At 54.8% G+C, this 16,574-nt stretch overlaps 3 protein-coding genes across 3 annotated transcripts; 2 read left to right on the plus strand and 1 right to left on the minus strand.

The window, feature by feature from the left end:
* Nucleotides 1–1,278: 1,278 nt before the first annotated feature.
* Nucleotides 1,279–2,105, plus strand: CLUP02_17286 (uncharacterized protein; the record flags this gene model as incomplete). The annotated part of the gene is made up of 2 exons (XM_049296199.1): nucleotides 1,279–1,421; nucleotides 1,493–2,105. The coding sequence occupies 2 exons, from the start codon at nucleotides 1,279–1,281 to the stop codon at nucleotides 2,103–2,105; spliced, it is 756 nt and encodes a 251-aa protein (XP_049137423.1).
* Nucleotides 2,106–2,273: 168 nt separating this feature from the next.
* CLUP02_17287 (DDHD domain-containing protein) lies at nucleotides 2,274–5,544 on the minus strand (the record flags this gene model as incomplete). The annotated part of the gene is made up of 6 exons (XM_049296200.1): nucleotides 2,274–2,400; nucleotides 2,452–3,243; nucleotides 3,294–3,714; nucleotides 3,763–3,995; nucleotides 4,047–5,236; nucleotides 5,299–5,544. 6 exons carry the CDS (start codon nucleotides 5,542–5,544, stop codon nucleotides 2,274–2,276), a joined length of 3,009 nt encoding a protein of 1,002 aa, XP_049137424.1.
* Nucleotides 5,545–7,422: 1,878 nt separating this feature from the next.
* On the plus strand, nucleotides 7,423–15,968 carry CLUP02_17288 (RNA polymerase Rpb1; the record flags this gene model as incomplete). Its single annotated transcript, XM_049296201.1, has 11 exons — nucleotides 7,423–7,511; nucleotides 7,578–7,689; nucleotides 7,744–7,893; nucleotides 7,943–11,956; nucleotides 12,077–12,135; nucleotides 12,260–12,368; nucleotides 12,458–12,530; nucleotides 12,596–13,303; nucleotides 13,352–14,336; nucleotides 14,427–14,688; nucleotides 14,742–15,968. The coding sequence occupies 11 exons, from the start codon at nucleotides 7,423–7,425 to the stop codon at nucleotides 15,966–15,968; spliced, it is 7,788 nt and encodes a 2,595-aa protein (XP_049137425.1).
* Between the last annotated feature and the right edge of the window lie 606 nt (nucleotides 15,969–16,574).

Genomic DNA, 16,574 nt, shown 5'->3' on the forward strand with positions numbered 1-16,574 from the left:
CAAACTGGGGCGAGAGGTACATCCCAATTCCTCAGTGCTCACATCTGAAGCAAGCTGAGGTAAGGTACCTCGACCTGCCACCCGAATCAATGCGAGAAACGCGGTGCCTTCTTTACGGAGTACCTTGAGGTAGGTAACCGCGGGAAGCCTGTTTGGATTCGGACAAGTCGGGTACCCGCGAGACCTACGGATAGTGTAGGTACTTTACCCTTCCGCGTATCCAAGCAGACGCCCGAGGTACCCGACGACCAACGGCCACCAGCCACAACGGCTTGCGTAAGGCAAGCTCGCTCTCGTTTCGCCTACGACTACTTGTGTAAGCCAGCGTACGACAATCTCAGGCTGCCGTTTGCCATATTTGCCTCATTCCCGATTCATGATACCTACTTGCCGCTACACTACGTGAGATGAAGTCTAGCCAAGACGTCGAGTCATCACCGGGAGAATCGACGACGACGTGCACGCGTGGCTCGCCAGGCACCACAACACATGTTCTGCACGTCCACGACGCTCTCGGCTCTCCATCACGGGGACGGACGCGGAAACGAGACCTCCAGACCTGGCTGTCCGCGAGAGTCTTCCGGACCGCCGGGACCCATCAGCTTTTTTTCTTCTTTCTCTTTGACGTGGTTCGCCTCATATGGTTTCCCCTGCATGATACTTATGTAAAGCAGCCTGGAAGGTCTCATGAGGCATAAGGGGCTATTGCAATCGTACCCAAGATCTCGAAATAACCTCGCCCTGTGCAAGGCCCCGATGACCGATCTCCCGCTCCGTTTATGCTACTGCCCACTTGCACAGTCCAAGCAACTAGACGCCCCCTTACTCTCTAGCCCATGAATGCCTAAGCGCCCAAAGTGTTCTCCAGACCTGCCCAGCCTTGAAATAGATTGCCAACCGTCAATCTGCCCGTAGGCCGCTCTAGGCAATTTTCTGGAACGACTAGGTTCAGGGAAGTTTGACCAAGATATGCATCATGATCCCGGCACATGACTGGTAAAGCACTGGTTAAAAGATGCACTGTGTTGCTTGTGGCAAACTCCTGACCAAGTACAGTGCTTCCCTAATCTGAGCACAGTCCCCGCACCGAATCGCCCCCACCTCGAATTTTCTGATCCTCCGTGGCGATACCCTCATCGCGACCAAAGGAATCTCACCTCAACTTCGTCGTTGTCTCCTTCACCACTCTTAGAGCACCCGTCTGTGGCTTGGACGCTCTAATACCACAGAACCGGATAATCACCTCTCTGCTCCTCACCCCCGCCATCCACATTCGCCATGGCAGCCGTATGCAAAGCCTGCGAGGACCCCCTCATCATCACAATCGACCCAGACAGCGAAGACGAAGACAACCAAACCGGCGACGAGCCCCAGAACGTCCCCGATGATCTCGAGCTCCCCTGCGGCTGCCACTTTCACTGGTAAGCCCCCTCATCCCTCTCACCACCCTTACCCCCTCCGGTCCTATTCGAACACCAACTAACAAACCCAGGCAATGCCTCCTAGACCAATCTGAACAAACAGCCCTCTCCCTCTCCTGCCCCTCCTGCACAACCTACCTCCCAACCCAAACACCCACAGGCGAACCCGCAATCCTAACCCGCTACGTAAACGAAGGCGGCCTCCAAGACAGCCTCGACATCCTCCCCACCATCACCGAAGAAGCCTACCTCGCCTCCAACCCAGAAGCCCGCCCCGCCCGCGCATACCACCTCATGTGCTCGGAGGGCGACGTCCAAGGCATCGTCACCCTCCTCCAGGACGCAAACGAGGAACTCGCGGGCGACGTCGCCGCGCTCGGCCAGCTGATCCGCTACCAGGACCCTCTCGCTGGAGGGAAGAGCGCGCTACACGTCGCGGTGGAAAAGGCGCAGGAGGAGGTGGTCTGGTTGCTTCTGTGGATCGCGTCGCGGTTGCCGACGGACGTGTTCTCCGCTGCGGCGCGGCAGGCGGCTGAAGGGCTGCAGATTGTGAGGCTGACCAACGATGTGGGCGAGGACATTCGCGCGCTCAAGGCCGAGAACGGGTCGACGGCCGAGGATGTGGCCAAGGGGTTGCCTGCTGGTTGGGGTGCCTTGGTTGATGCCGGTGTTCTGCGTGCCTAAGTTATGTTGAGAGATGAGAAGTCAAAAAAGATACCCAGCCTATTGTGGAAGAATTGTACAATGCAACGAGACACTCATACGTGACGAGACATCTTACTTTTTAACGTGAAATACCATTGTATTGATCAGGTCGCCCATCCCAAACGTCTAGTCTAAGTTATGGCACGTCTACTTTCGGTCTGCTCGGCTTCTATTAGAGAGAAGTTGGGAAAGGATAAAGTGGCTGACATCCTCGTCAGACCAGTAACTCATGTGCGACGCAATCGTGTTCATGGGGTTGAAGTCGAGGACGCTCCTACTGCATGTTAGTATATAGACTCAAGTAAGACACAAATCAGTTACTCACTCTTGAATGCTGTAATCGACGCGCCCGTTGCGATTCAGGGCCCGGACTTTCATCTCCTCCCGCCGCAGCTTCTGCGCCTTACGCTCTGCCTCGAGCCAGTCCGCGGCGCCGCCGTCGTCGTCCGTCTTGGCCAGTGCCACCCGCTTCTCCTGGAACTTGGAATACAACGTCTCGAGCTCGTCGTCAATCAGCGTCATCTCATTCCCGCTGATGCTGGTACGGCCAATCATCGACTTGGAGTCCGCCAGCTGCTTCTTTCGTTCATTCGTCTTTTCCCCAAGCTTCGACACATCCGAAATTACGCCGCTGTCTGCAATGTTCGTGCCTGCTCCTGACACCTGCTGTGGCGAGTTGGCCGAGTTCATCTTGGCTACGTCCTCGTTGGTGAGACCGAGGCTGCGATTCAGAATGTTGCTTGCTATGCCTGCACTCAAGCTAGACCATAGCCCACTGACACTCTGACCAACTTTCATACCGATGCCCGAGAGGCCTTGTTGCGCCACGTTGCCAAAGATGCCCTTCTTGGTGTACGGCAAAACTTGTGGCTTCAGGGAGGACATTGCAGGCGAAATCAGGGGCTCGAGACGGTAGCTGATTGGATCTGACGGATGAAAGACGTTGAACAGCTGCGAAACCTTTGGAGACGAGACAGAATAGGGGAGGCCGGTGATTGCGGAAACACGATGCGTAGGAGAAGCTGGATTCGCGGCGAGGAATGGGTCGTCCATCAAATCCGGGTTCAGGGGGCTTTCTGATGGCCGGGAGTTGGGCAAGTGGCGAGCCGCGATTGTCCTAGATTTGTTAGTCAACTCAGGCTCAACAAGGAAAATGCAGCAACGTACCGTCCCTTGAGCATCTGGAACAACCCCACCGGAGACCCAAGGCAATAGAAATCTTCCACGTCGAACTCAAATCGCAGCTCATTGGCTTCTCGATCCCGATGGGCCTCCATCTTTTCTTGTGCCGGCCAGAATCGGAGGGGATTCCGAGGGGTTTCCAACGTCTTTTGCTTCTCCTTTTGCCGGCACAAGATATCAAACATGATGGCCGAGCCGAGGGAATGGCCAACAACATGGACCTTGCCCTTGAACTCTGGGTTCCGTTCCATGAACAACTTGAAGATACGGTTCGACTCCTTCAGCACAATCTCTGAGATCTGTTCTCGGTATGCACTCTGATACAGGAGAACATCTAGCGCAAGGTCGGATATCAAAGACCTGGCAAACGCCACGCCTTCGATGGTGATGTCCTCTAAGGAGGGGTCTTCTGAATGATTAGTCGTGTCCCCCAAACTTCAGGCCAGTCACTTACATTCGTCCTCGTCTTGGGCACCGTCACCAATATCTTGTTCCTTTTTCTTTTCCCGTCTCTTGGGGAAATCGAGCAGGTGTCTCCAGCACACTGGCAAAACCTGCACACGGCAGTTTCGAGGGCCGTCTTCCAGCTCCGAGTAGAGTGCCCTCAAGTCAGCAGAGCTGGAATAGACCGATTTGATGTTCTTGCGCAAAATGTTGACATCGTGGACGAAGTTCACGCTCTCCATGCTGTGAAAGTTAGTCTTTCAAGTAGACAATTTGCCAAATCTTTAGACTTACCGTATGCCGAGGAGCTGACCGATACCGTGAGTGACTAGTACCAAATGTTCAATTTCTCGCCCTTGGGTTTCGCCAAGCTGACCGTTGTAGTCGTTTTCGATTTCCTTTTCCTCTCTTTTCCGAATCTCCTCTTCTTGTTCCTCCTGGTTACGCTCAGCCCCTTCCATCAGCGAGGAGATCTGCCGTTGGAGGGAATTTTCCCTGCCATCTTCCTCCTCCAGCAGAGATATCTCGTCGGTTGACTGCGACGGCCTGGAAGATGGTGGCGCAGACCTCCTCTTGAGCAGTTTCTGCTGCTTCTCATCCAGCTGCGGGGTTGCGGTAGGGTCGGTTGGCGTCGCCGGCTGTTTCTGTTGTTTTTTGTTCTTTGCCACGTCAGAGTAGCCCCTGACCAGCTTGACACCGCTCATGTAACCACCGCCCGAGAATCTCTCATACATGGTTGACGTCACCCATGAGAGCATGCTGTCTGAGGTGAGCCACGCGGTGCCTGCATCTTGATATGTCGCGATGTTATTCATCCAGGCGCCAAACAAGCGATGCGAAGAGGGCTGGTGTTGGTTCTGCGGCCCCGGCGACTTTAGGCTCCCGTCGGTCGTAGGAGTTGTAGCTGCTGCGGCCTTGAGATTCTCGACGGACGCTTTGGGCGTCACATCCTTGGCTTTGGGGTCCTTGTTCTTCGGGTCGTTGCGAACTCGCGGCTTGGGATATGTCCATGGCTTGACCTTGAGATACCCCTCCTCCAGCTGAGAAGCTAGGTTCTCCTCGCATGGCCGCAAAGACGAACCCTCGTCGTAGAACCAGGTGCCGCGACGCACTTCGTACACAGGGCCCAGCCAGTAGACCGGGCCCAGCTCCCGGTTTTCGATATCGACATCAAAGAGGTAGTCCTCGTTCACGGGAACGCGCGTTTTGGGGGTCTGGGTACCCTCCGGGCTGGTCTCTACGCTGCTGTGCGCGCCCTCATCGTCGGTATTCTGGCGACCACGTTTGGAGCCGGACGAAACGTTGCGCAACGATCGTTCTCCTCTTCGCTTCTCTGAATCCTCCAACAAACGCTGGTACGCCGTCTCGATTGCACGAGAATCTAGCTTGGAAAATGGCAAAAATTTCTTTGGCTGGATCGGGGGCTTGGCATCTTCGGCAGGCTTCGCTTTGTCTCGGAGGAATTGTGGTTTGCGCTTGGGAACCTGGGCAGCATCGAGTTAGTCTGAAAGTGGGCAAATTTTGTGCTGACGATGGGGAGTCTCACATCAGTTGCGTGGTACCAAAGGACGTTCAGTGGAGGGCAGTCGGAGGGGTAGGTCTTGATGCTCTGGCCGTATAAGTGGGTGATGCTGTGATCGCCAGGACGGGATGTCGGGACGGGCACGGGCTGTGGAGGAGGATCCTTGGGCGTCGGTGTTGAACTCCGGCTGCCGGCCCAAGGGTTGATGGAGTCGACAGCGGACGAGAGGTAGGACTTTTCTGGTTTGCGGTCAGCACCGCCGGGAGCCATGATCTGCGAGTGGGCCGAGTGCCATTCGGCGGAGGTGTGACGAGATGCCCAGGAGCGGCGAGAGGTTGCGGTGATGTAGCTGTTTATATATGTGCCGGAGAGGTTCGGCGGTCTGCAGTGTCGTCCCCAAGCCTGTCTGGAGCGAAGAATCGCGGGCGCCAACGTGACAGAGGCAGCAGCAGACGGGCACTTATCAGTGCGAGTGCGTCACCGGAGTCCTCTTGGGGGGGAGGACGTGACCGACTGTCGGGGAGAGCAGTGACCGGTTTGGAGGGCAGTTTCGGGGGGAGCTTGGAGCTGGTTGGGCGGGAACCAGGAATGCTGGTTTCAGACTGGAGCAGTGGTGCAGGGTTAAGGCGGCGACAGTAAGGTGAGAGAGATCGAACGAAAGTCAAGAGAGAGAGCAAGGTTGGGGGGTTGACGGAATCTTGTATGTATTTAGGTAAAGCTGGGCGAAGGAGGAAGATGGAAGAGCTCAGGAAGAATGAGTTTCCAACAAGTCGCGGGGCTTTGGCTGCTTGGCACTACTATCAAAGGGGACAACGTGTACTTGCACTTTTGGGGGTATTTGCTCTTACGGTAAGTACCTTTTCTGAGGCAGGTAGGTATTTGTGAGGTAAGGTGTCCAGTCGGTAATGGAGGCTTACATGAGAGTGGACAGTTCTGGATCAAAGGGAAATACGCGGTAAAGGAACACGAGGCCGCCTACCCATCTGCAGGTGCTTCCCCAGGCACAGGATCCGTAGTGAACAGAGTATTCGTATCTTTGTATCCGTACTCCGTATGGGCTATGATGGAGGTGGATGAATGAAGGGCGCAGACGGCCCCAGTCAGCTGCACTTGGACATGGGGAGCTCCAGCTTTCAGGGACCCCATGACGCAGTTTGCAGTCCCGTGTAAATGGAACAACGGTGGAATGCAAGCCGAAGGGCCGCCTTCCGAAGTACCTTACAGTGACACTACACTAACGGTCGGGTACAGAGGTCTGGAGGTGCTCTTGATGCTTACCTCATCTCCCGTCAGAAGCGAGCCAGCTGCACCTCACTCATTGCAGACTTGAAGACTCACCAACCACTGCGCCGCTTATCCGTACCTACATAAAGTATACCTCATACCTAGGTGCCTAGGTACTTGTACTTGCACCGAAAGACTCACACCGACAGCTGCGATGCCTCCAGGTACTTGAATTTCTGCTCATGGTCATGATGCTCCAGTCCCATCACATTTCGGAACAGGTAATAATGGTTTGGCAATTTCAAAGGCTGGTCAATTATGGCATGGAAATAAATCTCAGACTCGTCTAAGTAAATCACAGGGCATGCAATAGGAAGTCTGCCTTACCTAAGCTTGCTAAGGCAGTTTCCTACGCGACCTACCTAGGGACGAAGACTTGGGAATCTCCACTATCAACTGGCACTGAGCAACAGATACGTACCCGTGAGTCGTCGCGCATGGCAGTGGGCGGGGCGAGCTGTGTTTTTCGATGGTGGGGTACGACCTACATGCCGTCCCTCATTCCCACGCTAAGCCGTCGCCTTATCCAGTTGTCCCGCCGTGCCTCCATCTTCACAAAATTTCCAGCGAGGCCGACTCCAATTCAGCCATCCCGACGACGACTTGAACCATTCCACGCCTTCGTACCGATCCCCAATGCGCAACACACCGTAGCATTTTGTCGCACCGAACCTCCCGTCGTCCGTATCTACCAAACTACTGACTTCGGATCTCGATCATGACCTTGCGCCGAATGCGAAAATCCACCACCATCGATTTCCTCCCGTAGACTTCGACCTCACCCTTCCGGGTTGACTCACCCGCCACTGCCGCCGCCGCTTCCTCCCAACCGAACCAAACGAGCGCGCTCCACGAGCAATTGCAATGGCGACCACTACCACCGTGACTCCGGTCAAGTCGCAGCTTGTCGATAAGCTGCCCAAGCGATTCAGAGGCATCAAGTTTGGCATTCAGTCAGTCTCCCACATACCCAGCTCATGCCATAAACCGAAGCGCTAACTCTGTCCGCTTGCTCCCAGGTCCAACCAAGATATCGCGAACCAAGCCGTCCTCGAAGTTTCCGATCGCCTCCTGTACGACATCGAAAAGAACAGAGCCCCGTATCAGCATGGTCCTCTTGACCCCCGTCTTGTAAGCGACTCCCAACGATTCATCCATGAGACGATCTAATGTGTTGGCCGACAGGGTACCTCAAGCAAGACAGGCAAGTGTTCAACATGTGAGGAATCGCTGCAAAACTGCACAGGCCATTTCGGTCATGTCAGACTTCCTCTACCGGCCTTTCACATTGGCTACCTGCGCTTCGTCATGATGATATTGCAGGACATCTGCAAGGTGAGCATTCCCAGTTTCCCTCGTAATGACTGCCGCTGACAGTATCCAGGACTGCGGCAAAGTCCTACTCACAGAGAGCGAGAAGAGATCGTTCCTCAAGGAGTTGAGGCGACCCTTGCTCGACAATCTGCGACGGACGCAGATTTGCAAACGAATCAACGAGCAATGCAGAAAGGTCAAGAACTGCATGTACTGCGGTTCCGTCCAAGGCCAGATTAGGAAAGTTGGTGTTCTCAAGCTCGCCCACGACAAGTTCGTCACATACAACAAATCCACTTCGGCCAAGAAGATCCCTCCCGAGAGCAAGATCAAGTTCGACGAGTCCTTCGTTGAGGCCAGAAAGAACAATGGCGAGCTGGACAAGCACTTGCGCAAGGCCATGGAGGATATGAATCCTCTGAGGGTTCTCAACCTTTTCAAAATGATCAGCCCCACCGACTGCGAGCTTCTTGGCCTGGACCCCGCCGAGGGCCGTCCTGAAATGTTTATCTGGCAGTTCCTTCCTGCGCCTCCTGTGTGCATTCGACCATCAGTAGCCCAGGACAACGCGAGTAACGAGGACGATATCACAACAAAGCTGGCAGACATTGTCTGGGTTAGTGGCATGATTCGCTCGGCACTACAAAAGGGCTCGCCAGTTCAGACCATTATGGAACAGTGGGAGTATCTCCAGCTCCAGGTTGCCATGTACGTCAACAGTGACGTGCCAGGTCTGCAACAGCCGGGATTTGGCAAAGCCGTGAGAGGTTTCTGCCAGCGGTTAAAGGGAAAGCAGGGTCGATTCCGTGGCAATTTGTCCGGAAAGCGTGTCGACTTCTCCGGACGAACCGTCATTTCTCCCGATCCCAACCTTGGCATCGACCAGGTTGCTGTTCCCCAGCTCGTCGCCAAGAACTTGACCTACCCGGAGCGAGTGTCAGACTACAACATTAAGAAGTTGAAGGAGTGCGTTCGCAACGGCCCCAGCATCTGGCCTGGCGCTCAGCAGGTCATCAAGAACGATGAGGGAGGCTACAAAATCTCCTTGAAGTTTGGTAACCGAAACCAGGTCGCCCAGGATCTCAAAATCGGCGATGTCGTCGAACGCCACCTGGAAGACAACGACATTGTTCTTTTTAACCGTCAACCGTCTCTGCACAAGCTCAGTATCATGAGTCATTTGGTGAAAGTGCGACCGTGGAGGACGTTCCGCCTCAACGAGTGTGTATGCGGCCCCTACAACGCCGATTTTGATGGTGACGAGATGAATCTTCACGTACCGCAGACAGAGGAAGCTCGCGCCGAGGCCATCAACCTCATGGGTGTGAAACACAACCTGGCGACGCCCAAGAACGGAGAGCCCGTCATTGCGGCTACGCAAGATTTCATTACCGCCGCTTATCTTCTGAGCAGCAAGGACAACTTCTTCGACCGCAAGACGTTCACGTACATCTGCATGCACATGATGGACGGCAAGGTCCACCTCGACTTGCCCCCTCCTGCCATTCTAAAGCCCAAGGCTTTGTGGACCGGCAAGCAGGTCTTCAGCATGATGATGCGACCCAACAAAGACAGTCCTGTCAAGATTAACCTTGACGCCAAGTGCAGAGAATACAAGGCGAGAGCCGGACAGTGCCCTGACATGGATCCCAATGACGGATGGTTGGTGATTCGCAACTCCGAAGTCATGTGCGGTGTCATGGACAAGTCGACGGTCGGATCAGGAAAGAAAGATTCAGTGTTTTATGTTATCCTGAGAGATTTTGGTCCTGATGCGGCCGTGGTTACGATGAACCGACTTGCCAAGTTGTGCGCAAGACATCTCACAAATCGAGGCTTCTCCATCGGTATTGGTGATGTCTTCCCCACCGAGAAACTGCTCGAGAGGAAGAGCACGCTTGTCAAGGGTGCAAGCATAGAGGTCGATGTCCTCATTGACAAGTACAAGAAGAACAAGCTCGATAAGGCGACGGGTTGCAGCATGGAGGAGACGCTAGAGAACTCCATTTCGGGTCTTCTCAGTAAGGTCAGAACGCAGGCTGGTTCTCACTGTATCGAGACTCTCAGCAAGAACAACGCCCCGCTGGTCATGGCCAAGTCTGGATCCAAGGGTTCAGAAATTAACGTGGCCCAGATGGTTGCCCTAGTCGGACAGCAGATTATTGGCGGCAAGCGTGTTGCCGATGGTTTCCAGGACAGAACGCTTCCTCACTTCCACAAGAACGCGCCTCAGCCGCCGTCCAAGGGATTCGTCGAGAACAGTTTCTACTCTGGGCTTCTGCCCACCGAATTCATCTTCCACGCCATGTCTGGTCGTGAAGGTCTGGTCGATACCGCTGTCAAGACGGCCGAGACCGGTTACATGTCACGCAGACTGATGAAGTCTCTGGAAGATTTGTCAACGCAGTACGACGACACTGTGCGGACATCTGGCGGCGGTATCGTTCAGTTCCAGTTCGGTGCCGACAAACTGGACCCCGTCGACATGGAGGCCACTGCGAAGCCTGTCAACTTTGACCGAACCTTCTCTCACGCTGAGAACCTTACTTGGGATAATGACGAGGCTGCCTTGCTGCCCAACGAGATGGTTAAACTCTGCGACAACTTGCTTGCTCGAGAACGCGCGCGCTATCCCAGAAAGTCGCTGTTGGGTGATCTGACTCTTGATTACGACAACGAGGAAGAAAAGTACACAGACGAGCACGAAGGCGCCAGAGACTTCTTGCGATCACTAGAGTCTTACATTGCCGGACGTGCCAACAAGCTTGCTCGTGTGATGGAGCTTACCGGCCTGACAGCCAACGCTGACAGCATGGACGTTGACATTGATGAGGATGAGGTCAAGGCCAAGAAGGCTTTTGCCGACAAGGTCGCCAAGATGTCCGAGACGACATTGCGACTCTTTATCAAACTGTGTTTGGAAAAGTACAAAAAGGCGCACGTCGAGCCCGGACATGCCGTCGGAGCTGTTGGTGCGCAGTCTATTGGTGAGCCCGGTACGCAGATGACCCTGAAGACTTTCCATTTTGCTGGTGTCGCCGGTATGAGTATCACCCAGGGTGTACCCCGTATCAAGGAAATTATCAACGCCTCCAAGACTATCAGTACCCCCGTCATCACCTGCCCGTTGATGCAGAACAGGGAGATGACAGCCGCGAAGATTGTCAAGGCGCGTATCGAAAAGACGTATGTTGAGGACATCCTGAGCTACATTGAGGACGAATGGTTCGCCGAGTCGGGAAGTGTCGTTCTCAAGGTCGACATGGATGCTTTGTCCGACATGCAACTAGGCATTACCCTGGGCGATGTGGCCGAGGCTATTTGCAAGCACAAGAAGATGAAGGTGTCGAGGTCCGATATGCACATTGGCGCCGGGAGAATCGAGATCCGCGTTCGCCTCGACGAGTCGGCGGCTTCCAAGCGGTCTGTCAAGGCCAAGCCCGTGGATGAGCTTGGCGATCTCTTGGTGCGAGCCAACTACCTCCGCCGAACGATCCCGACCGTGGCCATCTCTGGTTACCCCGAGGCCACTCGTGCCATCATCCAATCGTCCGAGGACGAAACTCACACGGTTCTGGTCGAAGGTTATGGGCTTCTCGCTTGCATGAACACAGAGGGTGTCGAGGGACGAAAGGTCAAGTCCAACAACATTATGGAGTGCAGAGACGTCTTGGGTATCGAGGCCGCAAGAAGCACAATTGCCTTTGAAATTGGCGAGGTCATGGGTGACATGGGTATCGATCCGCGTCACATGCAGCTGCTTGCTGATGTCATGACCTACAAGGGCGAGGTCCTCGGTATCACACGATTCGGACTGTCCAAGATGAGAGACAGTGTTCTCCAGCTGGCCTCGTTCGAGAAGACGCCAGACCATTTGTTCGAGGCGGCTGCCGGTATGAAGACGGATCAGATTGAGGGCGTGAGTGAGTGTATCATCATGGGCCAGACCATGAGTGTAGGAACCGGCGCGTTCCACGTAGTGCGCCGCCTCGCCATGGAGAGGGGAGATGTTGGGCAGCGCAAGACTATTTTCGAGGATGCATGGGCTGCGCAGACGGCGCTCAAGCGCAAGTCTAGGCGGACTGTTTAAAAAAGGGGATTACGGAGTTTTCAGAGTATTCATGTGGAGAGGCATGGCATTCATTCAACCAGGGATTGTACATTTCTGTATACGGTTTCACAGAGTAGTACTCGCTGTCTTCAGACAGAGTCTAGTATCAGACGGAACGAAGACATGAAAGATCAAGGCGTATGGCCTATGCAGTGACGCTAATACGCTGTCTAGAGATGTGTTAGAGTAATCTGCTCTCATCGGTCCTCCTAGATCTAGGTATTCAACAACACCGAATGAAGCGGATAATAACGACGGTTAAAGGCCGCCATGTAGTCCACACCACTGGGCCGATGCCGGACGCCGTGGAGTTTTGTTTATCCCCAGAGCCATCAGCAACGTCACATTTGGCTCCAAACCTTGCGCCTCCGCCGCCTCGGACTTGGTTTTCATTTGTTTCCCCCCCTCTGAGATGTTCATCTGACGAGACTGATATAAGATTAGCGCAACGAGATTGCGGGGTGCAATTGACAGACTCTCCACCAACGCGGGGATGATGGAGGTGAATTGCGGAGCCGGCGGGGTGGAATCCTGAACGAATGCAACGGTTCAGATTGCACTCTCGACCATTGCCTCTGTATAAATATGCCGGCCATGAAAGAAGGTGCGCAGTGCCAGAGTGTCGGGACGACTTTGAACTTGGCATGATCTTTCTGGGCCTCTTATTCGTCACCATGCCGTCTGCTCCGCGTGTGCTGAGCCTGCTTTTGTGGGCGGCGGGTTGTGCCTCACAAGTCTCCGCGCAAAAGACCCCAAGCCAGTGTTCACTCGAGAGCGTGAGCGCCCTCCTTACACCAGAAAACCAAGCCGAGGTCTTGACGACTTTACAATTAGGTGACAATGGCACCTTTGGAGAGGCGGGCAACATCGCCTACCCCCAAAACGCGACGCACCTTCCGCCCCTCTGCGTCGTCTCTATCAACGTCACGTCCTCGCCGACATCGTCCTACACATTTGGTCTATTCCTACCAGATGAGTGGAATAATAGGTTCCTTGCGGTCGGTAACGGGGGGTTCTCGGGGGGTATCAACTGGTACGCCATGGGCACCGGCGTCAAATACGGCTTCGCGACAATGTCGACTTCCACAGGCCACAACTCGTCGAACCAGGACATGGGCTGGGCGCTCAACAACCCCGAGACAAAAGCCGACTGGGCAGGGCGCAGTCTCCATGGTTCGACCGTCGTCGCGAAGCAGATTGTTGAGGGATACTACGGCGCCGCGGCCAACAGGTCGTATTATTCCGGTTGCTCAACAGGTGGCCGGCAGGGCGTGAAGTCGGCGCAGGACCACCCCGAGGACTTTGACGGGATCCTTGCCGGTGCGCCGGCGTAGATGTCTACGAGCCAGCAGCTGTGGCAGCTCAAAGTCGGGGCTGTGAATCTGCCCGAGGACGGGCCCGGGTACCTCCCGCCCGCCGTGTTTGACGCCATCAGCGACGAGGTTCTGCGGCAGTGCGACGGGTCTGACGGTGTCGTCGACGGCGTGGTGATGAACCCTACGCACTGCAACTTCCGGCCTGAGAAAATGCTCTGCAAGACCGGCGCGAGCGCGAACCGCAGCACTACGTGTCTGACGGCGCCGCAGATCGCGACACTGAAGCAGCTGTACCGCCCGCTCATCCAGCTCGACGCCGACGTTCACAATTTGACGTACGTCTACCCCAGCTTTGGCCTCGGCTCCGAGAAGCAGATGCCGTCGTCGTTCGGATCGAACAACGAGCCCAGCCTCTACGGGACGGAGTACGCCAAGAATTACCTCTTTGAAGACCCGTCGTGGGACTGGACGACGCAGTTCGGCTACTCTACTTTCGTCGAGGCCGCGCGGCTGAACCCGGGCAACGTGAACGCGGACAATTTTGATCTCTCTGCGTTCTATGAGAGAGGCGGGAAACTGGTGCAGTACCACGGCTACGCGGACGGGTTGATCCCGACGGACGTGAGCCGCGTGTTATACGACGAGACGTGGGCGGCCATGGCGGCGCGGGGGGTCGACCTGGACGAGTTTTGGAGGCTGTTCTTTGTGCCTGGGATGCAGCACTGTTCGGGCGGGGTGTACGATGCGCCGTGGTACTTTGGTGGCAGCGGGCACGCTGCGGCGCTGGAGGGGAACGGGCAGCATGTGTTCCCTGTGCCTGGCGTGGATGATGCGAGGCACGATGTGTTGCTTGCGCTTGTTGAGTGGGTCGAGGGTGGCGGAGAGGGCGTGAGGGAGATTATTGCGACCAAGTTTGCTAATGATACTGTTGACAAGGGGGTATTGAGGCAGAGGCCGATTTGTAGTTACCCTGGGTATGCTTCGTGGGGTGGCAAGGGGGATATTGATGCTGCTTCTAGTTGGAGTTGTGTTGATGGGTGAGGGTTAAGACCGCGAGCGTAGAGAGTACATCGATTGCATCATGTTCTTCTCTCAGAGTAAGAGAATCAAACTTCGAAAGACTGAAGCAAGATGAGGTATCTCGTGATATCTCGAAAAGTGGTTTATGGAGGAGGAGGGTCACGTGCCGGCGTGCATCTAGCGCGTAGATTAGTCACGTCTGCCGCAGTGTCCCGCGTCTCGACGACGTCATCAATGCATATGAGCTCTTGGCCCTTAAACCATCCATCGCATCTCGGCGCAAGTCTTCGTAGAAGACAAAGTTTCATTGTGGATCACTGGGTCATTGGGTCATTGGGGAATATGTGCGGAAGATACGCTTTAGCTCTGGTGAGTCTCGGAGACATGACCAAGCTCCAAGCCCAATACTAACACCTGCGCAGCGGCCGTCGCAAATCCGACGGATGCTGGAGGACGATGACATGTCAGTGGATGACGTGCCAGAAGACGAGGGTCAAGGGTCTCCTCGCCAGACATACAACTTCGCACCAGGCTACCACGGCGTCGTCTATCGCGCCGATGTCCCGGACCGTGGCGCGGGCCATGGCCGTCATCAAGGGAACACCCAACAGGATGGTGCCGCCTCAAGCCAGTCTCAAAGCAACGATGGCAGCGACAGCTCGGTCAAGTACAAGTTGCAGTCGATGCAGTGGGGTTTGATTCCATTTTGGACGAAGCGCGATCCCGGCTACGCCACGCTCTCCAAGACGATCAACTGCCGCGACGACTCTCTGAGCACGCCTGGCGGTATGTGGTCGACCATGAAGGCGGGGAAACGGTGTATCGTCGTCGCTCAGGGGTTCTATGAGTGGTTGAAGAATGGAAAGGAGAAGACGCCCCATTTTGTCAAGAGGAAGGACGGGCAGCTCATGTGTTTTGCTGGGCTGTGGGATTGTGCACAGTATGAAGGTGAGCATCCCCAATCCTCAATCGTTCCGAGCGGGTCTAACTTTGAGATAGACGCCCAAGAGAAGCGATATACCTACACCATCATCACGACAGACTCCAACAAGCAGCTCAAGTTCCTCCACGACAGGATGCCAGTCATCCTCGACCCGGGCTCCAAAGAGCTCAAGACGTGGCTGGACCCAAAGCGGCACGAATGGTCCAAAGAGCTGCAGGACCTCTTGAAGCCATTCGACGGCGAGCTCGAATGCTACGCTGTAAGCAAAGAGGTCGGCAAGGTCGGCAACAACTCACCCTCATTCATCATCCCCGTCGCGAGTAAGGAGAACAAACACAACATTGCAAACTTTTTCGCCAATGCTTCTGCCAAGCAAAAGCCCAAGGAGGCCACGAAGCTCGAGCCTACTATCGAGACAAAAGAAGAGCCCAAGGAGTCACAAGTTGGACAGAGCCAGCCGGTGCCGGAAGTCATCGCCAAGGCGGTTGATAAGGAGGGCAGCCAGCAGGAAGCGGGGGTCAAGCGGGAGGCACCTGACGCTGGTGAAGATGCAGAAGAGGAGCCGCCTAGGAAGACTTCGAGGGTTTCACCTGTGAAGGGACGGCAGAGCAGGATCAACCCAACGAGTAATGGGAGTAAGAGTCCTGTGAAGTCGAAACAGGGCGGGACACAGAAGATCACAAAGTTCTTTGCCAACAGCTCTTGATTTATCTAATGGCGTACGAGGGATGGGGGATGGGTCAAAAACGGCTGGCTCGGGGCAAAACAGGCGTGGATGACTGATGATTTGACAATGTTGGTTTTCGGAACGGCTTGAGTGGGGCTCTTCTCTTCCGATCATTCAATGGGATCCGCGGTGTCGTTTAGCGATGGAGTAAAGAGTCACTGGCAATATCTGCTCGTCCTGTTGGGTACGACGTATATTGTACAACAAAACGTGCCCTTGTCGTGACAGATCGAGTATTCCACTCGCAATTTTACATATTGTGAAGACAAAAGTTCTTGTCCAACGAAACAATCACATCTTCCTTGACGAAAGGGAGCCTACAAAAAGCGTCCATAGGTAGGCTCGAACCCCCATGGCATGACCAACATCTCTCGTATCCCCCTTCCCACGAGCATCTTCACAACGCCTACGCAAATCGGGAAATTACCTTGAACAAACCATCCAGCAAAACGAAAGCAACTCCTCATCAAAAAGAAAAAGGCGCCAAATGGCAAAATGGCAAATTATATGATTGTATGTTCACTCATCGGCTGTAACAAGGGACTACGGTCGGGCAGGCCAGTCTTTTAGATGTGAATTCCGTAA

Source organism: Colletotrichum lupini, chromosome 10 (assembly GCF_023278565.1).
Source record: "Colletotrichum lupini chromosome 10, complete sequence".
Lineage (NCBI taxonomy): Eukaryota > Fungi > Ascomycota > Sordariomycetes > Glomerellales > Glomerellaceae > Colletotrichum > Colletotrichum lupini.